Below are 25,584 nucleotides of genomic sequence, written 5' to 3'. Positions count from 1 at the left end.
TAAAAAATTGCCGAGCACATCGCCGACAGTGTCACTTAACCACCCGCCTCCATGCTCCTTTATAGCCACGTTTATTGTTTCTGTACCTGGGCCTCCTTTTTATAAAGAACACCCTCAGGGTCTGCAGCAGCTAAACACCTCTCATTATTCTAAGCGAGTGTGTGCATGTGTGAAAGTATGTATGTGGTTAATTGGTGTCTTTATAACACTGTATACATGTAAGCTGCTGTGTTCTCCTGACCCCGGAACCGAAAGATTCTCCAATGAGTATTTAGAAGTCGAGGGTCACTGGCTGGCAGTTACACCTCATTGGCTGACTGATTAATGGCAGCCATTAATGTTATACAGCAGGGAGATAACAGTGTCGTTGAGCGAACAGCCTGGGAGAATGCTGATTAAGACGCGTGCGTACATGGCACATCTGTTAAGGAGAATCAATAACGGCAAAAACCTCCTGAAGCAGCAGACGGTGCCACCATACACGCCCATTACAGAGATGTCTCATCATAGACTTACATTGAAGCTAAGAGGTTACCGTGACAGTAAACATAAAAAGTGCCTCATCACTTGTTTATAGTGTGGTAGCTTGTTCCAATGTAAAATCTAATGTTTTATTGTAATAAACTACTCTATATTCAAGTTTATTTAGCTCCAACTATACTTCACTAATGGCTTTGATTTGTTGTTGACATGAGTTGGTTTAAATTTGAAATTGAAATAATATCTAACTGTTTTATGTTGAGCTGGTAAATGTAATTTATAAAGTTATTGACAAATTGAAGAGATTATTAAAGTTTAATCAAGTACTTATTTGTTTTCTTACTCAATCACCAAATGATCAAAATGTTTAACTTTATTTATGTAAAACTTAAACCCTATCTGCAATAGAAAGGAGAACTGTATTTGAGACATCCAAAGTATGAAGTCTATATCCACGTTCAATGTGACAGATTAATACAAATTTTCTAACAACATACATTATCAGAGGGAATTTATATGAGCACAGAGCTCATATAAAACCAACAATGAACTGAAATACAATAAAGAAGAGGAAGACAACAAAGAACATTCCATCCAGCTGTTTGAATAACTGCTTTGCCCTCTGTCAATTGCGTGAAAAACAAGTAGGCCAAGAAACAATAATAAGGAGTCTAAAACCACCACATGCAGCTTCTACCAATCATTAAAAAATGTGTTCTACACTTTTAAGAAGCTTTTCTAATAAATCAAGTTACCTGTCGGCAGCCAAAATCTCAATAATTTATTCTAATTTTCTTCTATAATTAATTTAACAAAAGCATGTGTTTTATTGAAGAGGCAATAATCTCATTTTGGGAATTCCTAACGTTTACAATTCACATTTTAATCCGTCTCCCTCTTTCCTCCTTCTTACCTTTGGCCTTCTTGCCTCCGAAGCAGCCGGCGTCGTCCTTTTTCTTTCTCTGTGGTCCTGCTGAGCCAGGAGCCTGTGGAGCTGAAGGGTCCTGGAACCTTTCGGCCCCTGGCACCTCTTTGTGGACGTGGTAGGACAAGTTCCTCATGATACAAACACAGTTCTCCACAGACTATGGAGGAGAAAGAGACAGAGAAGTTCTCATCTACAAGAATATCCACATGGTACTTCAATAGGATCTCAATAAATACTAGACAAAACTGTACATGTACTGTACAGTTGTACAGGGAATATGTGTTTCAGTGGGTGAATCATACACTACCTTGTTATCCATGTCCTTCTTCCCTACAGCTGATTGGAGAGCGTGCAGCAAGGCGTCCACCAATCCCTCGCATTCCCTCAGTCTGCGCCGAGCCTCTGCCCCGTCTGAGCTCACATTTCTTCAAGAAAAAAAGTTGGAAACACACACTGTTAGTCAGAATCAACCAGATAAATCTACAATGCAGACAGAACCTGCAAAAAATAGGACAACAGCAGCTGCAATTTCTGCAGCCATTTGGCAGCAGGTGATTCAGATTGTGAGGGTCGATATGTATCATTTGTATCATTTGATCCTTCTCGTATATGAAATACAATATACTACGATCTGTATGGTATTTGAAGGTTTTTATTGTCTTGTCAAAAGTCAATATCTGAGGAAAGTCATAATCTTAAATTCTAAAATATTTATGACATAAACCGCCCCCAAAATCTGACAAACCTTTTCACTTTCATCACTACAACTGCTACTACTACTACTTAATGGATAGTTGCAAAAAATAAATAAAAATCAAGCTGATTTTGTCATTGTAATCATATGAAATGTAACTCAATGACAATGAAATATCACTCACAGGACATATAAAACTAACAACACAGATAATCATCCCTATCAAAAAACTGAGAACCATAAAAGATCTGAGTTTATATTCAGTCATTTAAGCATGCAACATTACTAGCATCTACTCTCATTGACAGACTAGACAATGCCTGGCAGATGTATGACAGATAAAAAGTCCAATATTAGCAATCCAAAACCAGCCTGAGCCAACCTTGTGTTTTTTTTGGGTTTGCATGAGGACCGTGGCCTTTATCCTCCCCGTCTGCCTCAATATTACATTGTAATAAAGCCAGACTGCTTTTGGAATCATCTTAAAAGAATGATGAATATAAATTTCATTTTTGCTACAGAGGCAAATGCCATCCATGTTACATCAGCCGGCGCCCTGAGCACATCTTCGATAAGCACACTGGCAGTAGAGCTGTTTCAGTCTTAGTGTGTCTGTCTGACTGACTGAAAGGCGAGGCTTTAGAGAGGGTTAAGGGATAGCTGGAACTCCCTGCTCCTCACCGGGGACTTCATTTATGAGGGCTTCCAACCCACCTAATCCCATTAGCCGACCCCCAGTAAGAACTGGGGGCAGAGTGGCAGCCTGGTGGTGGTAAGCAGAGCTGGAGTGCTTTATAGTGCTGTGTGGACAGAAACACATATCACGCCCAACAACACTGCTTTATAATGCTCCTGATTTCAAATTGCTCTTTGTTTGACTTATATAAGAACTAGTGCAGTGCCCGTTCAAAACGTGACTGTTCGGAGCGTTATTAATCATTCATTTCCATGGCAGAATGGATGTACACCTCAACCTATTGACCTACAAAATTAGTAAAACTCTATGCACACAAATATACCAACAGAACGCGCCTGGCTCCTTCTCATCCTCTAGGCCAGTGTATTAGTATCTTTGCTATTTCTCTTTGGAGTGGAAACCCACTGAAACCATCCAGCAGTTAGTGCTTATTCAACCTAATCTTTGGTAGGGACCAGGCAGACAGCACTGGACATCTGGACCCGCTCATAACCTTAACCCATCCGTCTCCATCTGTCAGAAGACGGTCACCACCTTCCCTGTAAATGGATCCGGAGGAGCAACTGCCTTGGATTTATTTGACAGAGGTGTGTTTCAGGGCAGACAGACTGAAGAGTTTTATTGTCAGCTGTTTCATTTTCAGGAGTCTTTCAGGGAGCAGTTGTCTTGGTTGAAGGTTTATGGACGTGTGCATCTGTCAGTGGAGACAGTGCGGGTAGGGGCTGTTATCACCAGATAATATCTGGTGGTGTGATATATGGTGGGGGTGAAGGTCTATAGGTGCTGATGGTTTTTTGATCTATCTGGGAGTGTTCCATCTGTTGTTGTGTTACTGCACATTCTCTTCATGTGAGTGACTTTCACGGCACCCTTTACGGGCGATTCTATATATCCGCCTGCATAACATGCACACACTTGCAACCCTTTTAATTTCAAATTATTCCACAGATATCTGTTATAAAAAATGTAATTGAATTAACTAACAAAACAAATAACAGTGAAGTGAAAGATGTGACATATATGAAGTAACAGTAGTAGGCATATTAGATGACACTTTGTACAGTATTAGCACAAAAATAATAGTTTTAATTGGTTAAATCTGTATCTTTCATTGTGTGTCAAAGTCAATTGAGCGATAGTTTTAGCATTTCAAGATGGATTATTTTCTTATTTTATAGGTATTCCGTTCATTTGAGGTATTCTGGCATGGTTAGCTTCCTCTATACACAAAAAGCATTAAGTCAAGTAGCGTTCAGTGTCATTTGATAAGTTCTTTAGTTGAGTTGACGTTCCAGTGTATCAGTCTGAGCCTTTTTGTTGGTTTGGTTTACAGAGTAAACCTCCAATGGCTTCCTCTGACACTACCTAGCTCTGACTGTTGTACACCAACGAAACTTACGTGCTGAAAAGTATTACATCACTATGCCAACCAGCAACCATAATGTGTCATGTCACCAACCCTAGCTGCAGTGTGACATCCTATTCAATTGGGTTGTAATCCATGCTAGCACTAGGCTGGTTCTAGCGATTGCAATGCTGGCTGGTCAGTCAGTTGGGCGGTCGGTGCACCACTTTTGTCCAGAATGAAATGTCTCAACTATTAAATGGACTGCCATGAAAATTAGATGATGGATACTGCTGAATTTATTTATCCACTTATCCTTTAAGACAACCGCAAGATTGAGATTTGTGGTTTTGTGTGAAATGTCTCTATCAGAAGGACTGCCATTAAGTTTGGTGCACAAATTCATGTCTCCCTCAGGATGAATTGTAATAACTCTGGTGATCCCCTGGTATTATCATTGGGTGAAAAAGTTGATTGGTCCAATAATTTGGTTTATGAACAAACACCCGCAACACGAACGACATTCCCATCAGCCTCAGCAGCACTTTGTGTTTATTGCTAATTAGCAAATTTCAATATGCCAACAACCTTAATTGTGATTGTGTGACATGCAAACATTACAGCACACCTGCTAAACATCAGCAGAAGCATTTCTTCCTTTAACAGCAGATAGATTTTCTGCCGATGACATGACTGAAAAATATATGTTAACACTTAAATTTTGAAGGGTCAAAGAAAGAATACAGTGACAAAATACCAAATTACCATGATACGGTAGTTCTAAGAGAAACACGGACAATCTCTTTTCTTTGACGACCAAGTGCAGAAACACAGCACTGACACAGACAGCCTGTCACTGTGATCTGGATGTGCCTATAGTGTGTGCGCCTTATCAGATGTGCGCACACACTATGTGTGTGGGTGTGAAGGTCGCTCACAGTCATGTGGCCATCAGAGGACAATAGAGCAGCTGAGATGAATTGACTGGCGCTAGACTTATGGAGACTGATGGAGATGGATGGAGTGGTGGCTGACCTCTGCTAACGTCCTACAAGGTCAACGGTAGCACGGTAGGACCATAAGTGTACCCTCGGGTTGGGTATTCTTTTCATTCTATCGACCCTGATTTAATTTCTGATTCATCTTACAGATTCTGCCCAGACCCGGCGGCAGATATAAATCTGTTGGTGATCTGTGATCGGACCCAATGTAAAGATAATAGGTGGCACACGTAAGTGTATTGATCAGGTTTATTATACAGATATAAACACATCCACCCTATCTATATGTATATGCATGTCTGGATTTCTGGATACAACAGTGAAGTCAATGAAGACAGACTACCTAGACTGCAGAGGAAATGGAACACAGCCATTTTCTGGGCCGCATCCAAGAAGAGGACGTAATATCAGGCCAGCAGAGCGATACAAGTACTAATGATATAACCAGCGGGGCTAGGTTGACTGAATCTTTTTTGATAAACAAGTTGTACTTTGCTGCTTTTGTTTTGCACTTTGATAGCTTATATACATGCAAAGTAGCTTACATGTACTAATCATTGAAAAATGGAAATGTGTAACCTAGCTACCTCAAAAAGTACAAGTTTATATATAGTATAGTAAGTATATTAATGTATATATAATCTTTTTTGCAAAAACAACAAAATGATTGTCCGATACATGATGTGACTATATCGCTCAGCTGTTGTGTCAGGACCATGGACAGCGCTGTCGGTTGTAGGGGGGGCTTATGTCACGACAGCGCTGTCTAGAGAACAGAGAAAAGGAGCGGTGGAGAGCGATTGACTGACAGACAGACAAGGGTTTCTTAGCCTGGTTGCGTTACGTGGTTGTAAATAGGTTTTTTAAGGCCCTATATTAGAAGGGAAATGATAGGTAAGTGAAGGAACAGTCAACGAAAGAGAAAGAGGGAGAGACTTGCAAACAGCTACTTTCTACACACCTTCCCCTGCTGGTTTTGAAGGTTCATAAATATAAAATAATTCTTCCTCTTAGCAGGCTCTGTTTGAGTTTACAGTGTACAGAGCATGGGATCACACACCACAAGATCCTGACTCTATGGGGGGCACAGCTGCTCTGTGGTCAGGCCAGGCCCCCCAGGGGACCATGATTCTGCTTCTTATCTAATCCTTGTTTAAATTATCTTATATTGTCTGAGCACGAAAATAGAATAAACTGTGTTAAAGCCAAATTCACCCTTGGTAGCAGTAGATTTTCACTGCTAGAAAATCAAATCATAGACATGTTCACTTAAGACATTTGGACCGTCACTGTTGGTAAAGCTCAGGTGTAAACCCTAATGAAGGCCATGTGGATTTCATTTAGCTGCTTCAGTTTCAGAGCCGTGGTATTGTGCCTGCTGGCTCACTGTCACAGCTTATTGAAATAGAACAGAGCCATTGTTATTAGTAACACCTCTACTGACCTTCTATGACAGTCAAAATAAAAGACATATTATTCAGTCTGAAAGTGTATTCATTATTGTATTAAATCTAGCTCGAACAGCAAGTAATTTTCAGTTGACACAGAAGCTGCAGTAGTTGCTGAGACAGGTTGTCATGTTGATCGAACAAGATGCTTCTATCTGCTTTTTGCCATTTTAATTGCAATTTTTCTTTCACTATTTCTCTGTTCCCAAGGTAATCCTATCCATAAAGCTATTGTTGGCTTTATTAAACTTGGAAAACACTGTTCATAATCACAACAATCATAAGCGATGACTCATTTTAGTTTGAGGCAAAACAAGTTTGAAGGTCTACAGACATGCTAGCAGCTCTGAGTCTACACAAAGGAAAAATAGTGCCTTGGGCTAAATGCTAATGTCAGCGTGGTAATATGTTCACAATGAAATTGATAACATGGTGATGTTTAACAAGTGTAACGGTTACTATATCCTCATCTTTCCCATCTTTAGTGTGGAGGTTAGCATTAGTCACAAAGTACAGAATGACGGGAATGGCATTAGTTTTGAAGTTATTTGATCATAAACAAAAGTGTTGGACATATATTCAAATTGTGACCTGATGATGGCGCTAGATGAAAAGTTACAGGTTTTATCAATATTATTTCAATTCATTCTGAAGTGAAGGAGGATGTCTGAACCAAATTCTATGGAAAACCATCCAATAGATGTTTCACGTCATGGTGGTGCTAAATCAAAATTCAGGAGATCACTGAAGTCTTTAGGATTCATCATTTGGGAACCATGGATGTCTGTACCCAAATGGACTAAAACAAACACTCTCTGTTAACACGCACAAGTGACATGTGTTTTTACTTACTAACATTATCTCTGTTTCATTATACTATATCATTTATTATATTTAAAAAAATCTGCATTTGTATACCCAGCTGAATGAATTGCTTTGTCATAAGCTCTGAATTTTTTCCCATCAGCCGCTTGTAGTATTGAAAAGCACTGTTATCCCCCATTCTCGTACTGGGACCAGAACCAGCTCTTGATACCCAACCCCAACACCACCAAAGCCAATACACACACACAGTTTCCCCTTCACTGAGTCCACAGCGTAAACACTGTAAATAAGCTTGCTCCTATCGACAGAGGAGGCTATTATAATAAAACCATCCCCGGGTTTATTGAGGTGCAAGCAGTTTCTCTGTTGGTGTGAGTAAACAGATTCTCCCTGGCATCAGCACTTCTCCCCAGCACACAAAACCCTGCGTCTAGGCAACTGTGGGCTTGGGCACAGTTACCATGGAGATGTATTCTCGTCAGCAGTGGCTGCATCGAGGGTCGAGGGGAGGGCGAGCACAGGGGGGGGATACTGTGATATGTGACAGCAGAGAGATATGTGGTATCAGGGGTTACCAGGATTGGATATATTGTTTGGGAAGACGGTGAAAAGAAAACCATACAGTACATACACATAAAAGAGAGAGCACAAAAGATAATGAAAGAAATCATGAGAAAAACAATGAGAAACAGTATGAGGCAGTGAGTGCAGAGTTCCCACTGTGGCCCTGATGTAAAATTCCATGACTTCTCTATGACTTTCCTCGGCTATATCAGAGCGCTTTCTCTTTATTCCCTCTTGATTCGTTAATGCTGCTCTTCAACTCAGCAGAAAATGTTCTAAAATTACAAGCAAGTTTCCAAGCATACTTTCTACAGCCAGAGAAAACTAGCTGGAAAGCATCTGATGCAGAGCAGTAATGTGTGAAATACATTCTGGTACTTTCTGTCCGAGCTGGATTTGGATGTTATATTGTTCTGGATGTCGACCAGCACGTCATAGCGTCTACTCCAGGAGACCCTCTGCCCTGGATGACAGTGTAGACGGGCTTGGCCGGCCCGGGAGGAGACAGCACAGCCAGGCGTGAGCCGTGATATCGCCACATACACACTCTCTGTCTTTCACAGTTTACTACAGTCTGTCATTCTGAGTTGAAGCCAAAATGACTGATTCAGAAAGGAAGGTAGAAGATAGTAGATACTTGGAGATGGAAAACTACTTGGAAGTTGATAACAGGAATTCAAGATTGTGGCACTCAAGTAGTCATCCTCAGTCGATGACAGCATTTATAGACTGAGGCAGAGAGCATTTTTGGCGGAAGTTTCAGCGTTTCTGAGGTGCACTCTACACTTAAATTGCACTGAATTTGAATATCAGGTATTCAGCTGATGCTCTTTTCCAAAAAATGTGCAGAGTCTACCATCTTGAAAACAGCAAAGCTTTTAGATAACATTGATGTCGAGCTGCAACTCGTGATTTTTTTCTTTATCCATTAAACTGGAATTATTTATTTAATCGTTCAAACTGACATCAACAAACTAATTACCTACATAAGCTCAAGCACTCAGTGTGGTCATACAGTACAGCGGTAGACAATAGATCACCAAGTAAACTGTGGAATGAATGATAATAAAGTGCTCAATAACTTTAACAATATGTCAGTAATGTGTATTAACAACCTTTCAAAAACACTATGTTGCTATAAAACCTAAGTCGGACACAGGTAGAAGCTGGAGTGGCAGTTTTATTATCTGCTGATTTGATGTTCTTTGCCTAGTTTGTAGGCTATAAATGATATGTATATTAATTTTTGATGCACCCCCAGGAACAAATACATTATGGTTATTGCCACAAAATAAATAGGACAATGTTTGTGTTGTTTTTCATGTTTCAGTGCGGACAGCTAACCTTTAGAAAACAATCTAAATATGTTTGACACATTCTGTACTTTTTTTGTGCATGACCAGGTTTGACACACGTTTAAATTGTTGGTGCATTACTGTGGACATTGTTTGACTACAGGTCAGAGGTTAAATGGATTCAGCACTTTCTAGTGTGGAAGCAGTCTCATGCTGATAAACAGTCAAGCCAAACAATCATCTTATAGCTCTGCTTAATCAGCCGAGAGCAATGTCACTGTAAAGACCAGTTTGCATGTGTAAAAGGTTTAGTTAAGAGCCCATACAAGTTATTATCTCAGACAAGAGCCCTCCAGGACCAAAGCAGACCTTCACTTCTTGAAACAAATGGACCAGACAGGGTCAGCAGCATGGCCGAGTGTGTCAGACCACTTTAACAGTGAGGTATGACACTGGGGAAACGGAGAAGTTAACACCATTTTGGAAGACTGACCTAAGAACAACTCCAGTTCTGGTTGCAGCCACAAACAAAAAAAGAGATTGCTATTCTACAAAAAAAGGAAACAGACATATTGACTTGTTGTCATGAGGCAACAATTTGCTCTGCGGGCTCAATGTATCTTCTCTCAGCCTTAATAAGCTTGAGACTAACTTAATTTGTTTGATTATTTAATTGTAGATTGTTTAGTTAACTTCTAACGCTACTCATTGTCCTCAGGGTGGAGTGGTTACAAAGTTACCCAGCACATATAAGAATGACAAGATACGAATAGAGGAACATTTGAAAAACGTTTTCCTAATATGCAGTAGATAGATAACTTCTTAAGTGATAACACAATGCACTGTACCTGTATGTGATAAAGTTTGGGGCATGTCATTAATGTGCTTACAGACATCCAGCACACTTCACATACATACAGAAACAGGCCGGGACAGAGAGAACACAGCATCTGCCATATCATAAATTATTTTAGTAAGAACTTAAAACTGACCCTGGTGGGGGCAAACAACAGAATGTAGTCTCATATATGTCACACATGTCCCCAGCTTTCCCGGGCTGGACAACCTTCTGTGTGGAGTTTGCATGTTCTCCCCGTGTCAGCGTGGGTTCTCTCCAGGTTCTCTGGCTTCCTCCCACAGTCCAAAGACATGCAGCTTAGGTGCATTGAAGACTCTAAATAGCCCGTAGGTGTGGATGTGAGTGTGAATGGTTGTTTGTCTCTATATGTCTGCCCTGCGACAGACTGGCGAGCTGTCCAGGGTGTACCCTGCCCCTTCGCCCATTGACAGCTGAGATCGGCTCCAGCACCCCTGCGACCCTTAACTGGATAAGCAGGTTACGGAAAATGGATGGAATGGATGGATGTCCCCAGCTACTACTGGTATCGTAGTAAAAACAAGGCTGTAAAATCCAGCATTATATCTCAAATGTGTCCACATGCTGTACACCCAAATTGACTTTAACCTGAATAAATCTGCCATCTGTCTCCACAATTTTGCCTAATGTCTATCTGTGTCCTTCCTGATTTAAAGCTGGTTTTGTCCAAAAGCTTTCAATCTGCTCCAATTTAAAAGACAGCATCCTGGATTCACAAAATGTTCATATCCGGAATTATTATTATTTTAAATTGCAGTTTTGCTTTATCTTTGGTTCAATTCCCACTTTAGACTTTTATAATCAAATCAAAATCAAAAATACATATTTTCCTCTTTTTTCTCCAACCTGTAGTGCTATACATCAATCTAGATTGTTTTGGTGTGAGTTGCCTAGTTATGGAGATATCGACCATATAAATGTCTGCCTTCTCTGCAATATAATGACAATATAATGCACTAGGCTTGTGGTGCTCAAAACCTTTAAAATGTACATTTAAATTTGATGAAGTTCAATTTTATTTTACAATCCATCTCCCAGCAACCAAGTTTGACTCGACTAGAACATTTAACTATATTGTTTTTTGAATGCTCAAATATCTGGAAACCTAAGTACACATGTGAAAATCCCAAAAGCATATTTGTTATAAACACTCCTAAACTGAAACCCAGTGTTAATAAATTATTGTAAAATGACGCATTTATCTCAAAATTCCGACACTATTTTTTCAGCTTGATTCATGTGTAAATCACTTTTCGACTAAATCTACCTGAGGCAGCCGGAGGTGTTCTTGAAGACGGTGGTCCACTCGGCGTCGCGCGGCTTTGAATCCTCGTTTGGCTCGTGCTCCCAGCCCGAGTGGGGAATGATAACCTCGTTGGTCAGAGTCTGCAAGCCGTGGTTGATGATCACCATCTTCAGGGGTTCATAGGACGACAGATTCCACAAGGTTCCTGTAGGGACATTAAATAGAATTAAAAGACATATTTAGAGGGATAGTGATAAAGGGAAAGAAATAGATGATTTGGAAAGAGGATTTAAAGGAGAAATAGGGAAGATAAAGGAGGGATGAAGAAGAGAAGGAATGAGGAAGATGGAATAGGAGGAGAGTGAAAGTGATGCAATTTAAGGACAGCTTTACAGCAGTAAAACAAACTGTAGTGCAGACTTAAACATTACAATCGAAACCGCAGTAAGCTTGGAGGTACACCGCTTTTAGAAAAAGTTGTACTGAACTGTATAAAAACACAATTGTAATAGACGATTGTAGAAGACAATAATCACTGTGATATTTCTATACTATTCTGATAATATTGCTTTAGGAATAGTGAGGTTACAGCAAGTAACCTTACGATGCTTAATCATATTTCTCAGCTAATGTAGTATCACTAATAAAATAATAATAATATACTCCTTCGACCTTCATGCGTTCATATGCTGTATTCAATAGAATTTTATCCATCACCTCCTTTATTTTCTCATTCAAACAATGCTAGCAGGAGAGAGATTTTCATATTTTCCTGAACATCTCTCTTACAGGCAGCCTATTTCATACTTCTGTAAAAGGGGTACACTTAATTGAGCTGGCTATGAGCATTCTGAGGTTTCATAAAAGCGAGGCAGGCAGACAAAGCAGAGAGGAGGACGTTGTTGGCAGCATAGCCAGGCAGCCAAACCCCGCAAAAATAAAATTCTACGTTAAATCGTCAGCATCAGATCGGTTTTCACTCAGACACTTGGCAGCTTTAGAGCGAGGCAGACTCAGATTTGAGGAGAACAAAAATGTTGGAAGTCCATGTTTGACACAGCTCGAGTTTCTGCTTTTACCATACCATCACCCGGATCTTTCTCTGCCTTTGTCAATCACCACTTATTTCCCTATTTCTTTTGTCTTTTTATCTTCAGGCATTTTATAGCTTGCATTCTTATCTGAAGATCTGGAAGGCCAAAGTTGGGGTTGACAAAATCTGACCCTATTGCTATAATAAAAACAATATATTAACAATATATGATCAACTTTGGGTTCAGCTGTGAGTAAGGCCAGCATTGCTGCATTGGGTCAGGAAAGCTACGCCTCCTAACCCAGAGATTGAAACGTTAAATAAAATGAAATAATAATGACAGCGATTGGGTTGGATGGAGGGAGATATAAAACTAAAGAAGTGGGAAGAAAGGGGGGGAAAAAAAGGAAATCTCAACCATCAAACATTGGACCCGCTCCCTCAAACCCCTCTCCTTTTTTAGGATAAAACCATGGTGGACCCTGCAGCTGTCCAGCCCCCCTACTGCCATCCCTGAGCTTTAATTGGCTCCATGAGCTGTGTGTCACACCACTGCTGCTGGCTGTGACAGCTGGCTGTGTTGGTGAACGATCCAAAATCAGGCGTCCAGACATCAATAACAAACTTTCTGTTGTGTTTAGAACATCAGCATGCTCCTGTCCTTTTACCCCTCACACAGTAACTTTGCCTCACTTCGCTCCCTCCACACCCCCTCTTTTAACTCACCCACGCCTCACATTGTGAAAAAAAAACCCTGGTCCAAAGAGAACATCAACTGGGAGTTAAAGCATTAGGATTAAATAAACACATGCAGAAAAAAACTCACTTTGCCTAACATAAATGAGCTGAAACACTTGTGCACATACATACACAGACAGCCGCAGTCTGCGATTCCCTCTTGTTCCGAAAATAACAGACCATTAGCAGAGCAATGAAAATGTCTCGCCCTGTTCTTTAAAGCAGTTTCTGTACATTTTCCAGATGGTCAATATTTCCTCTGTTAAATCATGCTCTCTGCACATAGAGAGGAAAAAAAGGTCTCGACGGACAGGCCAGGGCTAAAAATAAACCCAGTCCTTCTGGTGTGGTTGGGCCTGGAGAAAACTGGTTTCCTTTGCCAAAACATTAAAAAAGGAAGAAAAAAAACATATCAGACTAATCCGCATACTGAGTTCTTGTTATATTTAAAGTTTGTATGCGGCTAATAACCTTTGCTACTTAAGCCAATCACACTCGCATGTCTATCGTAACCTCCATTCCCTCTGTGGTTCCAGTTGGTGACTAGACTGGCTTCCTGTGCGTCAGAGACCACCAGGCTACCAGTATCTTACTGGGAAGCTATTAGATGTGTGTAATCTGAGGTGTGGCTCAATGGGCCACTTTCACACACAAACGCCTTAGTGTGATGCAGGACATTGAACACACACTAAAGCCTTAAGCCAACTTTGTATAATCCTGTGTGCTAAACAGATTATGTTTATGGGACTGGAAGTTCGGTGGAAATATTTAACATTTTGGACAGTGTGAATGATGTGCTGTGATTTTACTAAATAATTGTACTCCTTATATATCCCTGTATAGACACAGGCCTTGTACGCCCATCGATAACCCCACCCTCTACCTCAAACTATCCACTTATTGATTATTTTCCCCTGCCCAGGGCCTACGGATGGAAATTAGCTAGAAGCTAAATCTGGTACAAAGCATATTTTCTCTTTCTGAACGGTGGAACAATACCTCCCACCCCATGAGGTGGTGCAGGCCAGCTGCAGGTCCTTCCTTCCTGCTGCTGCTGTGATATAAAGGATTTTGTACCTGGTCTCGCAAATTTCCCCGCTGCGGGACTAATAAAGGATTATCTATCTATCTATCTATCTATCTATCTATCTATCTATCTATCTATCTATCTATCTATCTATCTATCTATCTATCTATCTATCTATCTATCTATGATATACAGTAAATAAGTTTATTGACAAACTAAATACACTTGAGTTACAGAGCTTGTTTGGAGAACAACACGTCCTGAGAGTAAACATTACCCAAGAGGCTAATTCCAGAGCAAAATTTACCCTATGCTCTAAACAAACAATTACATTGTTGAATGAAGGCTGAATTATTTTTGTTCTTCATGCGTTAACTGTTAATTTTATACCTCTACAAATTTAAAATTGATTTTTTTTGTCCCCCCCCCAACCACTTTCATGGTACGTTAAACTTGGACGAAAACAAGCTGAGATGTTATTTAAACATATGGATGCTCTAACATCAGCATAATTCAAGATCAGATTAAAGAAATTACTACAGTATTATTTAATTACATGTTTGTTTGTTTGCTACCTTTATTGCAAATTGTTATCCAACCAGACCTACCCATGGTTCAAACATGGTACATGTCTGTTTAGGCTGGTCTCAAACAAGATAGTATAAGAAAAGTTGTATCAGGATACGTTGGTCGGTTTCTGTGTGTAGTTGTTGAGTCAATGGTTGGTCAACATTGTCTGCATTTTTATTGTCGATCTGGCTATAGATGTTCTCAAGGGCCCTTTCATTTCCTCCCTCCACTGATTGCAAATTTGAGTGCTTTTGGTTGAAAATAATAAGGTTCACCCTGTATCTATTGCTAGAAACATCACAAACATACACACCCTGTAGATTTCTTCAGAGGTCCTGTGTACTTTACTTAACTAATCACAGTTTTGACTTGGTAGCAAAGACATCAGGTATCACAGTAAAACTTCACATTGCGCACTGACAATGGTTCACATGTGGATAACTCATTAAAGTTATTTCTGGTACTGCAGCAGTCAAAGACATAACTAAACAGTATTAGCCCATGCATTTAAATATATCTGCACAGATGCAGGAGTGAGACAGCCAGTGATTAATTTTTGAGAATTCTGAGGTAATTGCAAATGAATGACCCAACAAAATGAAATCCAAATGAGAAAAAGTTAACAACAAAGATGTGATGCTTAAGTCCAAAAGAGCAAGGAAGTCATGTTAAAACTGCTGAGAAAACTGTGTATTTTTGCAATTTTATTCAGTTTATTATACATAATTGCAGTGTGGTAATTGCTCTTTTAAAGTCCTATTTGACTTATGGCCCTCCGAAAGTATTGTTTTTAGTAAACCACCCACTCCTTCCCTGAGGCATATTTTCTCCAATCACTTTTTTAAAGGGTCAATTTTGTCCTTTTTTTAACCACATGCATGAGAGCGTATAAGAGGAAGTATCAGCATCCAGGCATGAATCACATTAACAACAAATGTGCTCTTGTGGAAGGCAAGCAGTTAATAAAGAGAACTTTTGACTTAAGTGTCATACACTGCATGGGAAATACTTAGGAACAGTGCATCAAAGTCACAGTTGGTAACTTATTGTCATTTTATCCGGAAAGTAGCACATATAGACAGAGACAGATAATTGGGTCTAAAGAAAAACAACCAATCAGAGCCGAGGAGTCTCCAACGCAGCCCTCTTGCTTGTTGAAATCACAAAGTTCTACTTTTACAGCTACTTTGAGTATTGTTTCTCAATCATCATAAAACACAGCCCATATCCAACAAGGTTGTAAATGTTTTTCTGCATAAAAAATGAAAAGAAATCTATCTTTGACTTGTCTTTTGCCAGGTTTGCAAAACCAAACAAGATCATATATTCCTCAGTATTACGTAAGATACCTACGACTGGAAGCAAAAAGTACCATGCAACAATGCAAACTTTTCTCTGCGCCCCCCTCTTGGCTTTTACCAGGGAGTCCAAATCACCTCCACTAGCTCAGCTGAAACATTGGTCATGGCTTGGAATCAGTCAGCTCTACACTGATCACATATGCCAGAGGGGAGGCTAAGGCATGTCTTTGTGGGTGGCTGTGATCCATCAAGTATGACAGGCATACAGCCCACAGACACAAGGTTATTTAAGATGACAGAGTGCTGTGAAAGTGACGATGTCCATCCCGCTTCCTGCCACTGTTTCAGGCCAGTGAGTCTATATCAGGTTTAGCCTATTTGCTGGCCTCTGTCAGCTTGTCAGAGGAAGGTGGGTTGAGGAAGTCCCGTTCCCTCGTGTCGCTGAGGCAGATAAAATGTAATTGTGAAGACAAAGGCTCCTTTTACACCTGGACTACCTATCTTACTATGGATTTGTTAAATTAAAAAAGCAAACTGCTCTTTGATCAAACGTCAGGGGGACGGTGAAACAACATTGTGTTTAATTTTTCTACTGTTACATATGCATGATAAATCTGACCTAAGTAAAGATCCATAGTAAATAGCTGGAAGTGAGAATTTGCTGAGCAGAAGACAACCAAGTGCAAATGATGTTGACACAAAACAACTTGAACAACTCAAAACAGGCAACGTTTATTGACCGTGCTAAAATTTTAAAATAGGGAAAACAAATATGAGGCTGTCCTGTTTTGAGTGTATTTAGAACAAGTATAGTCATCAACTCACCTGTTCCTCTCTGCCTTCCCCTAGGGTCTTGATAATTTGGATTGCTTGTGTTTGGGTGGTTGTTCGGTTTTAATAGATATTCTTAGATTTCATTATGATTAAATTAATTAATTAATTAAAAATTTTATTTTATTTTTTGTTTGTTTTTAGTGTTTTATTATTATATTTGATTATTGTGATTGTTCTACCCTGTGCAGCACCTTGAGATTTCTTTGTATTTTAAAGTGTGCTATATAAATAAAATCCATTATTATTATTATTATTATTATTAACTCAGTTCTATCCCTTTAATCACCTAGTTCAACACTCCTCTTTTAATTGTACAGCCAGTTATACGTCTTGATGCACAGCTACTATGCTTTAATAATTCTGATAGAGACATTTTGTAAGCTGCGGTCGCAATGTGAGCTAGTTAGAAAAACTTAAACAAGAGTTGATTAAAATGAACATTGGTTCGGGGTAAATGTGGTCAGGAAGTGAAAGTCTAATTATGGTATCTCTGTATAGTCTATTTGTTGCCAAATATGCAATGCTTGTTTGTTTTAAAATCAGAAATAGTTTCCTTGTTTTTCTTAGTTGAAGAATACTGGCCTGACATTAACCAACCACACTCATCAACCCAAACAAACCCTCCTCTCCTTAACATGATAATGCTGGCCAGGCTGCTTGCCATTCATCTTAGTGTGCTTTCCCCAGAAAATGTAAGCTCTGATATCTGGAAGTGTTTCCCGTCCATCTGCATGGAAGCTTTGGCAATAAGATCTTAATGCTTTGAGGATGTTACTGCCCGAAGGAAAAAAAAATAAGCTACAAGTTATCATGCTGAATTATGATCTTAACTTATATTGTCAATTTTCTCACAAGTTTGTTATCCAATAAAGTCCGGATTCCCAGCAGGGTCATAATATAACAGCCCAACACTTTACCATGACCTTCAATAGCTAAGTCGAACTGCTTTCAAGATCTGAAAATGTTATTCCTATCTGGTTTATTAATGTTGTTTATCTGCTGAGAAAAAGTTCTAAAGGGGTAAACAGTCTGGTGGAGTTGGTCGTAAAAGGAAACCATCTAAAGAGCAGAATGTGCGAAATAAATTGTAAAATATATTGTGATATATCCCTGTAAACAGAACTCATCCAGCTACAAAAACATCCCCAAAGAGTTCGGAGAAAGCGTGTATACATTGCCTACGCTATGCTTGATGAAGATGAAAACGCTTAGGAAAGGCTTATGGAGAACCTGATATGTATGTAACAACAATCTGTATCTTTTACCATCAACCTGTGATTTGAATCTGTTTCCTCTGTTTTAAATCCAATCCAGCCAGAGGGGGAGTTGAATATCATTAACTGCCTCTTCAATCATTCACAAACAAACAGTTTTGATTTGTTAGAGCTTGACAAATCCTAAAAAACGCTTAGATTAAAACGTAAATGACAAGATGGGGAGCAAAAGAGACAAGTTGTGAGCTGAGTTTTAACCAAATGTTACCTCCTGTTTCTCTTTTTATTCATTTCCCTTTCTTTAAATCCCCCTCTCCCATAATAAATTGGAGGGATGTGAGGGCTGGAGAAACTGGGACCTGGACTGGGAATGGGACTGGAGATGAGGTTAAGGCTAATTCAATTTTCCATTCCCCACTGGCAGACATGTTGCTCTTCTAGCAAGGCTATTAATTTAGTTTTGCCTATTACTGTTCTCCTCCCTCGCCTCGTCCCTCCTGTCCTTCTCCTCCTCACCCCTTAAGCCATCCATCACACTCTTAGTGCTAAAGAAGGAGGAAGAGGAGGAGGCCTCAGTGGGTGAACTTACTGTTGTCTGCTATTGCAAATTTCCATTTAAATAAGAGAAATGTAAGTTTTACGTGTATTTTGGAGTGACCATCAGGCAGGGTGCTGTGGTTGATCCCGAGGAAGAGGTTAATTAAAAGGAAAGGCTAGATGAATTGTGCAAAATGCACACATACATACACACTGAGACGAGCACATATATGCACCAATGATGAACTCAGCTGGTTGTCTCATGGATCATGTTGGGGGACCTCAGGTATGTTGCCCTTCTTAGAAATGATTCTATTCATTATGTGTATACGGGTGTATCCTATATAACGGCCCAGGAGGAAAAAACACTATAAATGTGATAGTAGGTTGAGGCTAAAAAAACACATACGGTCCAGTTAGTGTCAGGCAAATGGAGCATAATGGAAACAATGAGGTTTGTATGGTGTAGACCAAAAAACTCCAAATTTATTCTAGTGTTGATCTCTACAATATCTGATGCATGTGTAAAAAGGCAAAGCATTAGGCATTACACATTTTAAGATTATAATATAACAATGCAGAGATTATAGCCTCAAGACCGTAACATTTTAAAACGTACTTGAAATGTACTTAGATAACATTTAGGTTCTTTAGACCAAAACATCCTCTAAATAGTGCTGAATATATTATGTTAAACTCAGCCCCGCAAAATCCTGGCACAGATATAATATGCACGTGTGTCTAGACATCATCTCTCTTAGCTTTAAGGCCTGCCGACTTGCTCTATATGCATTTTTCATCAAAACGACAAAGCAGTAAGCACCTGCCTTAGTGTCAGTCCCCACAACTCAGACATCTCCTGCAGGAAAAACAGGGGACAAATCCGCTTAATAATCTACATTTCCAGGGAGGGAACTGCTGGAGGGCACAAACAGCCCAGAGCCTACCGGGAGGGAAAATAGAATTACTCTGAACGTTACAAAGCTCTAAAAATATGAACGACTGGTCTGTCTGTGTTTTGTGTTGGAAAATAAAACCACTTGGCTCCTTCCACGTCACCCGTTTCCCCCTGCAGAAAACAGAGCTCTCTGTGGTTTTCTGCAGGGACAGCACAAACTCCAACAGCAAACTCTTAAAAGACATAGACTAAGAAAAGGGGCCTATATTTAAAACCCATATTTTATTGTAGGAAAAAAAAAGCCAATTCTAGCCACATGGACGGAGGCTGTAAGCTGAGCTTGCATTGTGACTGGCCTGTTTTTACTGGGGCCAGAGCAACGGCAATGGAAACCTAAACCCTGAGACAGAGTGTATATAATGAATGAAGAAGTTTAAAAAAAAAAATTGAGCAAAGGAGGGTGCATAATGAGCGAGGGAGGTTAAGAGGAGAAAAAAATGAAAAGGCCTCCCTTCATTCTGTCCTCATGTCTTGTGGTGCAGGGTTATTTTTAGGTACGATGGGGAGCAACACTGAGCTGTAAAGGCAATCATTTCTGCTGCGGCACAGTCATCGCTCACCGCGACATCTCTGTCACAGCAAAGGAAAGCTTCACACACGCACACACACACACACACACACACACACACACTTATGCATGCATGCACACTGCAGCTCAACAAGCGTGATTTTTAAATGACTGGTATCACTATTAAGACCTCTGGGTTGAAGATGTCAATATTGGAAATCACTCTTTAGGGCCACAGCCTTGCTAATCTCCACAAAATGACCTCTAGCTAGAAACCATTGATAGCTGAAAAAACCTTCCCCTCTCTTAATTGTAAAATGACCTAAAGCGTAACCCCGTTTATGGTTGGTACATATACTGTAGTTAACATGCGGCGGCTACTACGAAAAGATCAAGCATCTCACTTTAAAGTAGTTCTCATTCGACATACGTAAAAACAAAAGCCCCTTCTCCGATGGCAGAGCATGCATACCAGCCAAAGTCAGGTCAAACCAATCATGTTTGGGATTAGCTGAGCACTTGGAAAGACACACACACCACTATGGTCCAGCATTGACATTTAACAGTTCAAGGAAAAGAAATCCCATCATGGCGTTTGAATCAATAGCTCCTCTTAAAAGGCAATTAAACATATTTCATGACACACTGCAGCCTATAGCTTTTTCTTAATCAATACTGATATTTCATCTGCGTTTCTATGGAGAATCTTTCCACTTTATATGTATCCCTTTGTGATTACAGTACAGTGTTATAATGGTAAAGTAATAGAATATCACATTGTGGGGCGGCTGTGGCACATGAGGTAGAGCGCTTGACCCGCAACCACAAGGTCAGGTGGTTCGAACCCCTCTACAGGCAACATGCCGAGGTGTCCTTGAGCGAGACACCTAACCCCAAAATTGCTCCCCGGGCACTTCATTGCAGCCCACTGCTCCTCCGGGATGGGTCAAATGCAGAGAACCGAATTTCCCCATTGTGGGACTAATAAAGGCTTAATTATTAATTATTATTATTGTTTGGTCCATATTAATTGTGATTGTGACTAATTAGCTCATTATTTTATTTTTTACAAGTAGTAAAAAGAGCCATCTCCAACACAATTTACGCAAAATGTGTCCACACTAGAATTAAAAAAAGGACTAATTAAATCTTTGAATTACAGCATTGTTATCTCCCCTCACCAGTATATGGGGAGTTTTGCAATCAAACGCTAATTCATAGAGAATTGTATCTTTCCATATGGGATGCCGGGGCACAAACTAATCATGTAGTGTAAATGGTGTGAGATGAGAAAATAGTTCACTGTGAACTGTTGCAAAAAATAATGATGTGTGGAAAACACCAAAAAAACATTTCTTCTTCTTAATATAGTATGACTCAGCCCTGCATTACTATGCAGAGTATGGGATTATGGCAGCCGACTCCGTATATTCCCAGACAGAATATATAAGTGATGATAGGTATGCAGCCAGTGATTGGAAAGGACTGGCATACTAAGGTAGTATCATATCAGCTTAAAAGTCTTCAAAGCAGCACTTTATACTTACTTTAAAAGAAAGAGAGCCGCGACATATAAGGCAGACATAAAGAGGAATCCTACAGTCAGTGCAGAAGACAGGCAGCAGCCTTGGCAGTAACAGTGCTATGCAGGCGGTTTTTGCACGATAATAGAATCCTTTACCTATGACAAGGCAACTGTGAATGATGTCTGCCTTTGTGTAATGCAATCAAACTAATCCATAGCACTTTATTTCAATTTATTTCACCCACATGATGCTTCAATGACCTGATTGCAAGCTTTGCAGAGAAACTGGGTGATGTGGTTGAGACAAAAAAAGTCACGATATCAGTAGATATTTTTTCAGACATTGATACAAGATTGGAAAATGTAGGCAAAATGCATACATAAATATTTGAATGACACCTAACTGTCATTTGTCAAACTAAAACATGATATGATAATATCACCACGACATCCTTCCTAGACAGTAAACAATAATAATTGCCAAGACATTCCCTACAGTGCATTTCTACAGAACAAAGTGCGTTTGTTCCTGCTACATTCAGAAATGTTTTTTTTTAGTGTGGTGATCTGGAATAGTGGAAACGATCATCCGCTTGGAATTTTTTTCACTTCACTTTTCACAAAATCAATAGTACATTCAAATAGATGGTTTTGCTGCCTGATGACTTGGTACTTACAAAAAACTTCTGTATTAATTAGGATTGAATTTAATAAGGATAATGTTTTTTGTGTCATTTCGGATGAGCCTCATCACATTATTTTCAGAGTTTATTATGGAAATGTTTGTTCTTACCGGTGATGAGCTCCCGAACTTCCATGTCATTGGTCTTCCTCAACAGGCGGACGAGGCCCGGGATGCCGTCACAGATCTTGATGGCCACCTTGTTGTCATTGTCCTTGCCGTAGGAGATGTTGCGCAGGGCACCGCAAGCCTTGCGGTGGACTTCTGATTTGGGGTGGTCCAGAAGGCCCACCAGAACAGGAATCCCCTTCAGCTGACGCACATCCTTCTTAATCTTGTCGTTTTCGTAGCACAGGTGCTGCAGGTAGGCGGCGGCGTTTGACTTCACTGGGTCAATGGGGTGGCCCAGCATGGCGATGACCTCAGGGAGGTCTGGGTCACGCCAGCGCGGGTCCTTGCGGATGCTGTCGATGGATGGCGAACGTCGGCCGCCCATGCGGTCCAGACTGGCCATGCTCCCCCTCTCCGGCTGGGCCAGCGGCGCTGAATACATGCCGTGGATGTAGGGGTGGCGCTCATCGATCAGCTCTGCCTCGATGGCTTCATCTGGGTACCCTCTGTAAGACGAAAAAGGAGAGGAGAGGACGGTGAGCACAAGGGAGATGGACGAGGGAAATTGATGGCGACTCAGACAGATTTGTCTGGGAGAAGAATTAGACAGCCGGGGTAAAGACTTTGAGAGAAGCCAACTGAGGTGAGAGCCGGAGACTAATGAGGAGAAAAGGGAAAGCAGAGGACAGGGTGAGTGAGAGGGGAGAAGTTGTGGGTGATGGAGGGGAAATAAATGGACAGGGAGCAGGACAGAGAGTGAGGGGGACACATGGTGATCTATGCTTTGGATCTGTTATTTACCGCTCTGTCAAAGGGACTGCGCTGGCAATTCCTTGCAACAACAGTGGTAAGGTAAGCAACATTCCCCTTATTATTCCTCCCCGTCAGGTGGTAGCAGCAAACAAGTCAAACATCAACAAAGTCTTAGAAAGAATGATTGAGAGACAGGTAAAGATTGCACAAAGAAAAACCAGGCAGTTCACAAAGAAACAGAAACAAAGGCAACACCAAAGAAAAAAAGCTTTGAAGGAAAGTCTTGTGAAGATTTTTTTGTTTTAGGAAGCCACCATATAGAGTAGAGAGGGGATTTGATGTCTCTTCCCTCAGGGGGCACAGAAAAGAGCTGTGCTGTCCCCCCAGGGAGGACTATGAGCTCATGTGATGCCCCCAGAGCTCCCTCTGTTCACAGAGCTGAACACGAGCACATGCTGAAATGTTAACGACCATCTCTCTTGGACCTCTCTGCTAGCATTAGCCTCATTAGCACCACAAGCGTTTGGGCTGGGAACTGTATTGTGCTCTATTATTTTCCATGACGGAAATAAGTGCTGTCCTCTGAGGGAGGAAGAAGGGAATTACTTTTTGTGGGTTCATAGACGGTGCCCTTCAATAAATCTCTTATTTCTGAAAACTCTTGAGTTTATGATCTACACTCTAGTTCTCTTGGGTTCTTTACTCGAAAGGCATCCTCATCAATTCTCCTTTGAGATATGGGTGAAGAAATTGGCACTCAATTCCAATGACAGATCATTTGTTCCCACTTGCTACAGTGCAGGCTACTTATTTAAGTTAAGAGTCTTTAATCATAGCAACGATTTTTCACTTACAGGGCCAACCTCGAGAATGGAGTCAGGAGAGTCACATTTTACACTTGCAGAAAAGTTGCAGAGAATATTTTTAAAACTTGTTCCACGAAAAATATTTTTGAACACGTACCACTAAGTTGTTTAAAAGGATGGTGGAATATTTGGTGGGGGAAGTTATGACATGGGGAGAGGAATTTAATTAGGGTTGTGTACTTATGCACAGCCTTTATCACCCCCCCCGCAGCTTGAGACTTGTTTATCTTTGTTACATAATTCATCTGGCACCCCTCTCACCATCTTTGATGTATGGTGGTTGGTGGTGCAACAAAATGGTGGCCAACGCTGGCGGTAGGCAGGGAATTCCAGACCGAGCTGTAATTTTAATGAGTTTTATGTTAATTACGTGTTTTTATGGTTCTTCCCAGGCACACTAGGGAGGAGGGGGGGGGGCCTTGCCTCGGCTCTGGTGTTTTCCTCTGTTGAATATTCTTTTACACAAACCTCGCAGTAACATATTGGCTTGAATGGCACAACTTTGTGCATTTTACTGCCAGGGATATCAATACGAAATAAACTGGGAGAAAAAGTCCTGCTTCAGCAAGGTATCGGGATACTAAAACCCCTATTCAGATGAACGGAAGAGGATTAATCAAGATGAAGTGAGGCACCACAGCAGTTGAATACACGCCGGTGTCCAAATGCTGCAAGTTAAACAAGCACAAAGAACCCCGGAGCTGAATGGCAAACTTTGTCGGAGCAGCTTTGGGTGTCGTGGGCACATGTCAAGAACAGCTGTGACTCTGGGGGTCTAATGTTTTAACACACAGGTGTTACCCATGACGAAAACATTTAACCTAAACTAGAGTGGATCTGGTCTATCATGTGTCTTGTAAGAGTTGCTTTTTCCAGCTTTGTGGAACATGTTGGAGAGCCACAAAACCTCTACAGGCAGCATGTAACCACAGTATGGAAGGAGGGGCCAATCAAGCCTCATTACAGCACGTCATTTGGAGGACGACTGCAGCTCTGAGGTTTGGCGACAACACTGAGCTGCATGACGGACTGCATGGAAAAGAAAAGATGGAAATTTGCGAGTATGTTTGCACGTGCTGGTGGTTACTAAATGCTTCCTTGTGTACACGAGATACAAACTCACACTCCACCAGCTCTCAATAGCTGCGGGATATTGGACACGACAAGGGAATGAGGCAGGAATAACCCTCCTAAAGAAAGGGCAGTACACAATCTCAGCATCATCGCCTTCGCATAAAGCTGAATACATAACCACCAACTCTCTCTCTCTCTCATGCATACTATTGCTCCATCTCTCTCTCTTTGACTTTCTCTCTCATTATCTGTCACACTAGGTTCCTCGCACACTTCCTCTCACAGACACACTTCACCACACAGATGAGATGTACAGTTGTGCAGATTCGTGGCTCATTTAGATCTGGACCGATGCGGCAGGAGCATTTTGTCGCGCGGCTGAGTGATGGGAATGTCAGGATTTGCATTTAAATTGGCGCCATTGTGTGTACAGGGAGGGGTGTATTCAACGGA

General features: G+C 40.7%; 1 protein-coding gene across 5 annotated transcripts in view; it reads right to left on the bottom strand.

Moving 5' to 3' along the window:
* Positions 1 to 25,584, bottom strand: part of arvcfb (ARVCF delta catenin family member b) — a 133,656-nt gene that overhangs the window by 41,374 nt on the left and 66,698 nt on the right. For all 5 annotated transcript variants that reach the window (XM_054610346.1, XM_054610343.1, XM_054610347.1 and 2 more), the window contains 4 exons: positions 22,439 to 22,944; positions 11,422 to 11,605; positions 1,716 to 1,833; positions 1,394 to 1,565 (listed from right to left, as the gene is read on the bottom strand). In XM_054610346.1, the coding sequence (XP_054466321.1) occupies positions 1,394 to 1,565; positions 1,716 to 1,833; positions 11,422 to 11,605; positions 22,439 to 22,944 (980 nt within the window). The remainder of the gene's footprint in view (positions 1 to 1,393; positions 1,566 to 1,715; positions 1,834 to 11,421; positions 11,606 to 22,438; positions 22,945 to 25,584) is intronic.

This window comes from Anoplopoma fimbria, chromosome 13, assembly GCF_027596085.1.
Source record: "Anoplopoma fimbria isolate UVic2021 breed Golden Eagle Sablefish chromosome 13, Afim_UVic_2022, whole genome shotgun sequence".
Taxonomy (NCBI): domain Eukaryota; kingdom Metazoa; phylum Chordata; class Actinopteri; order Perciformes; family Anoplopomatidae; genus Anoplopoma; species Anoplopoma fimbria.
Note: the sequence above shows the minus strand (reverse complement) of the source record. Positions and strands in the feature narration are given on the sequence as shown.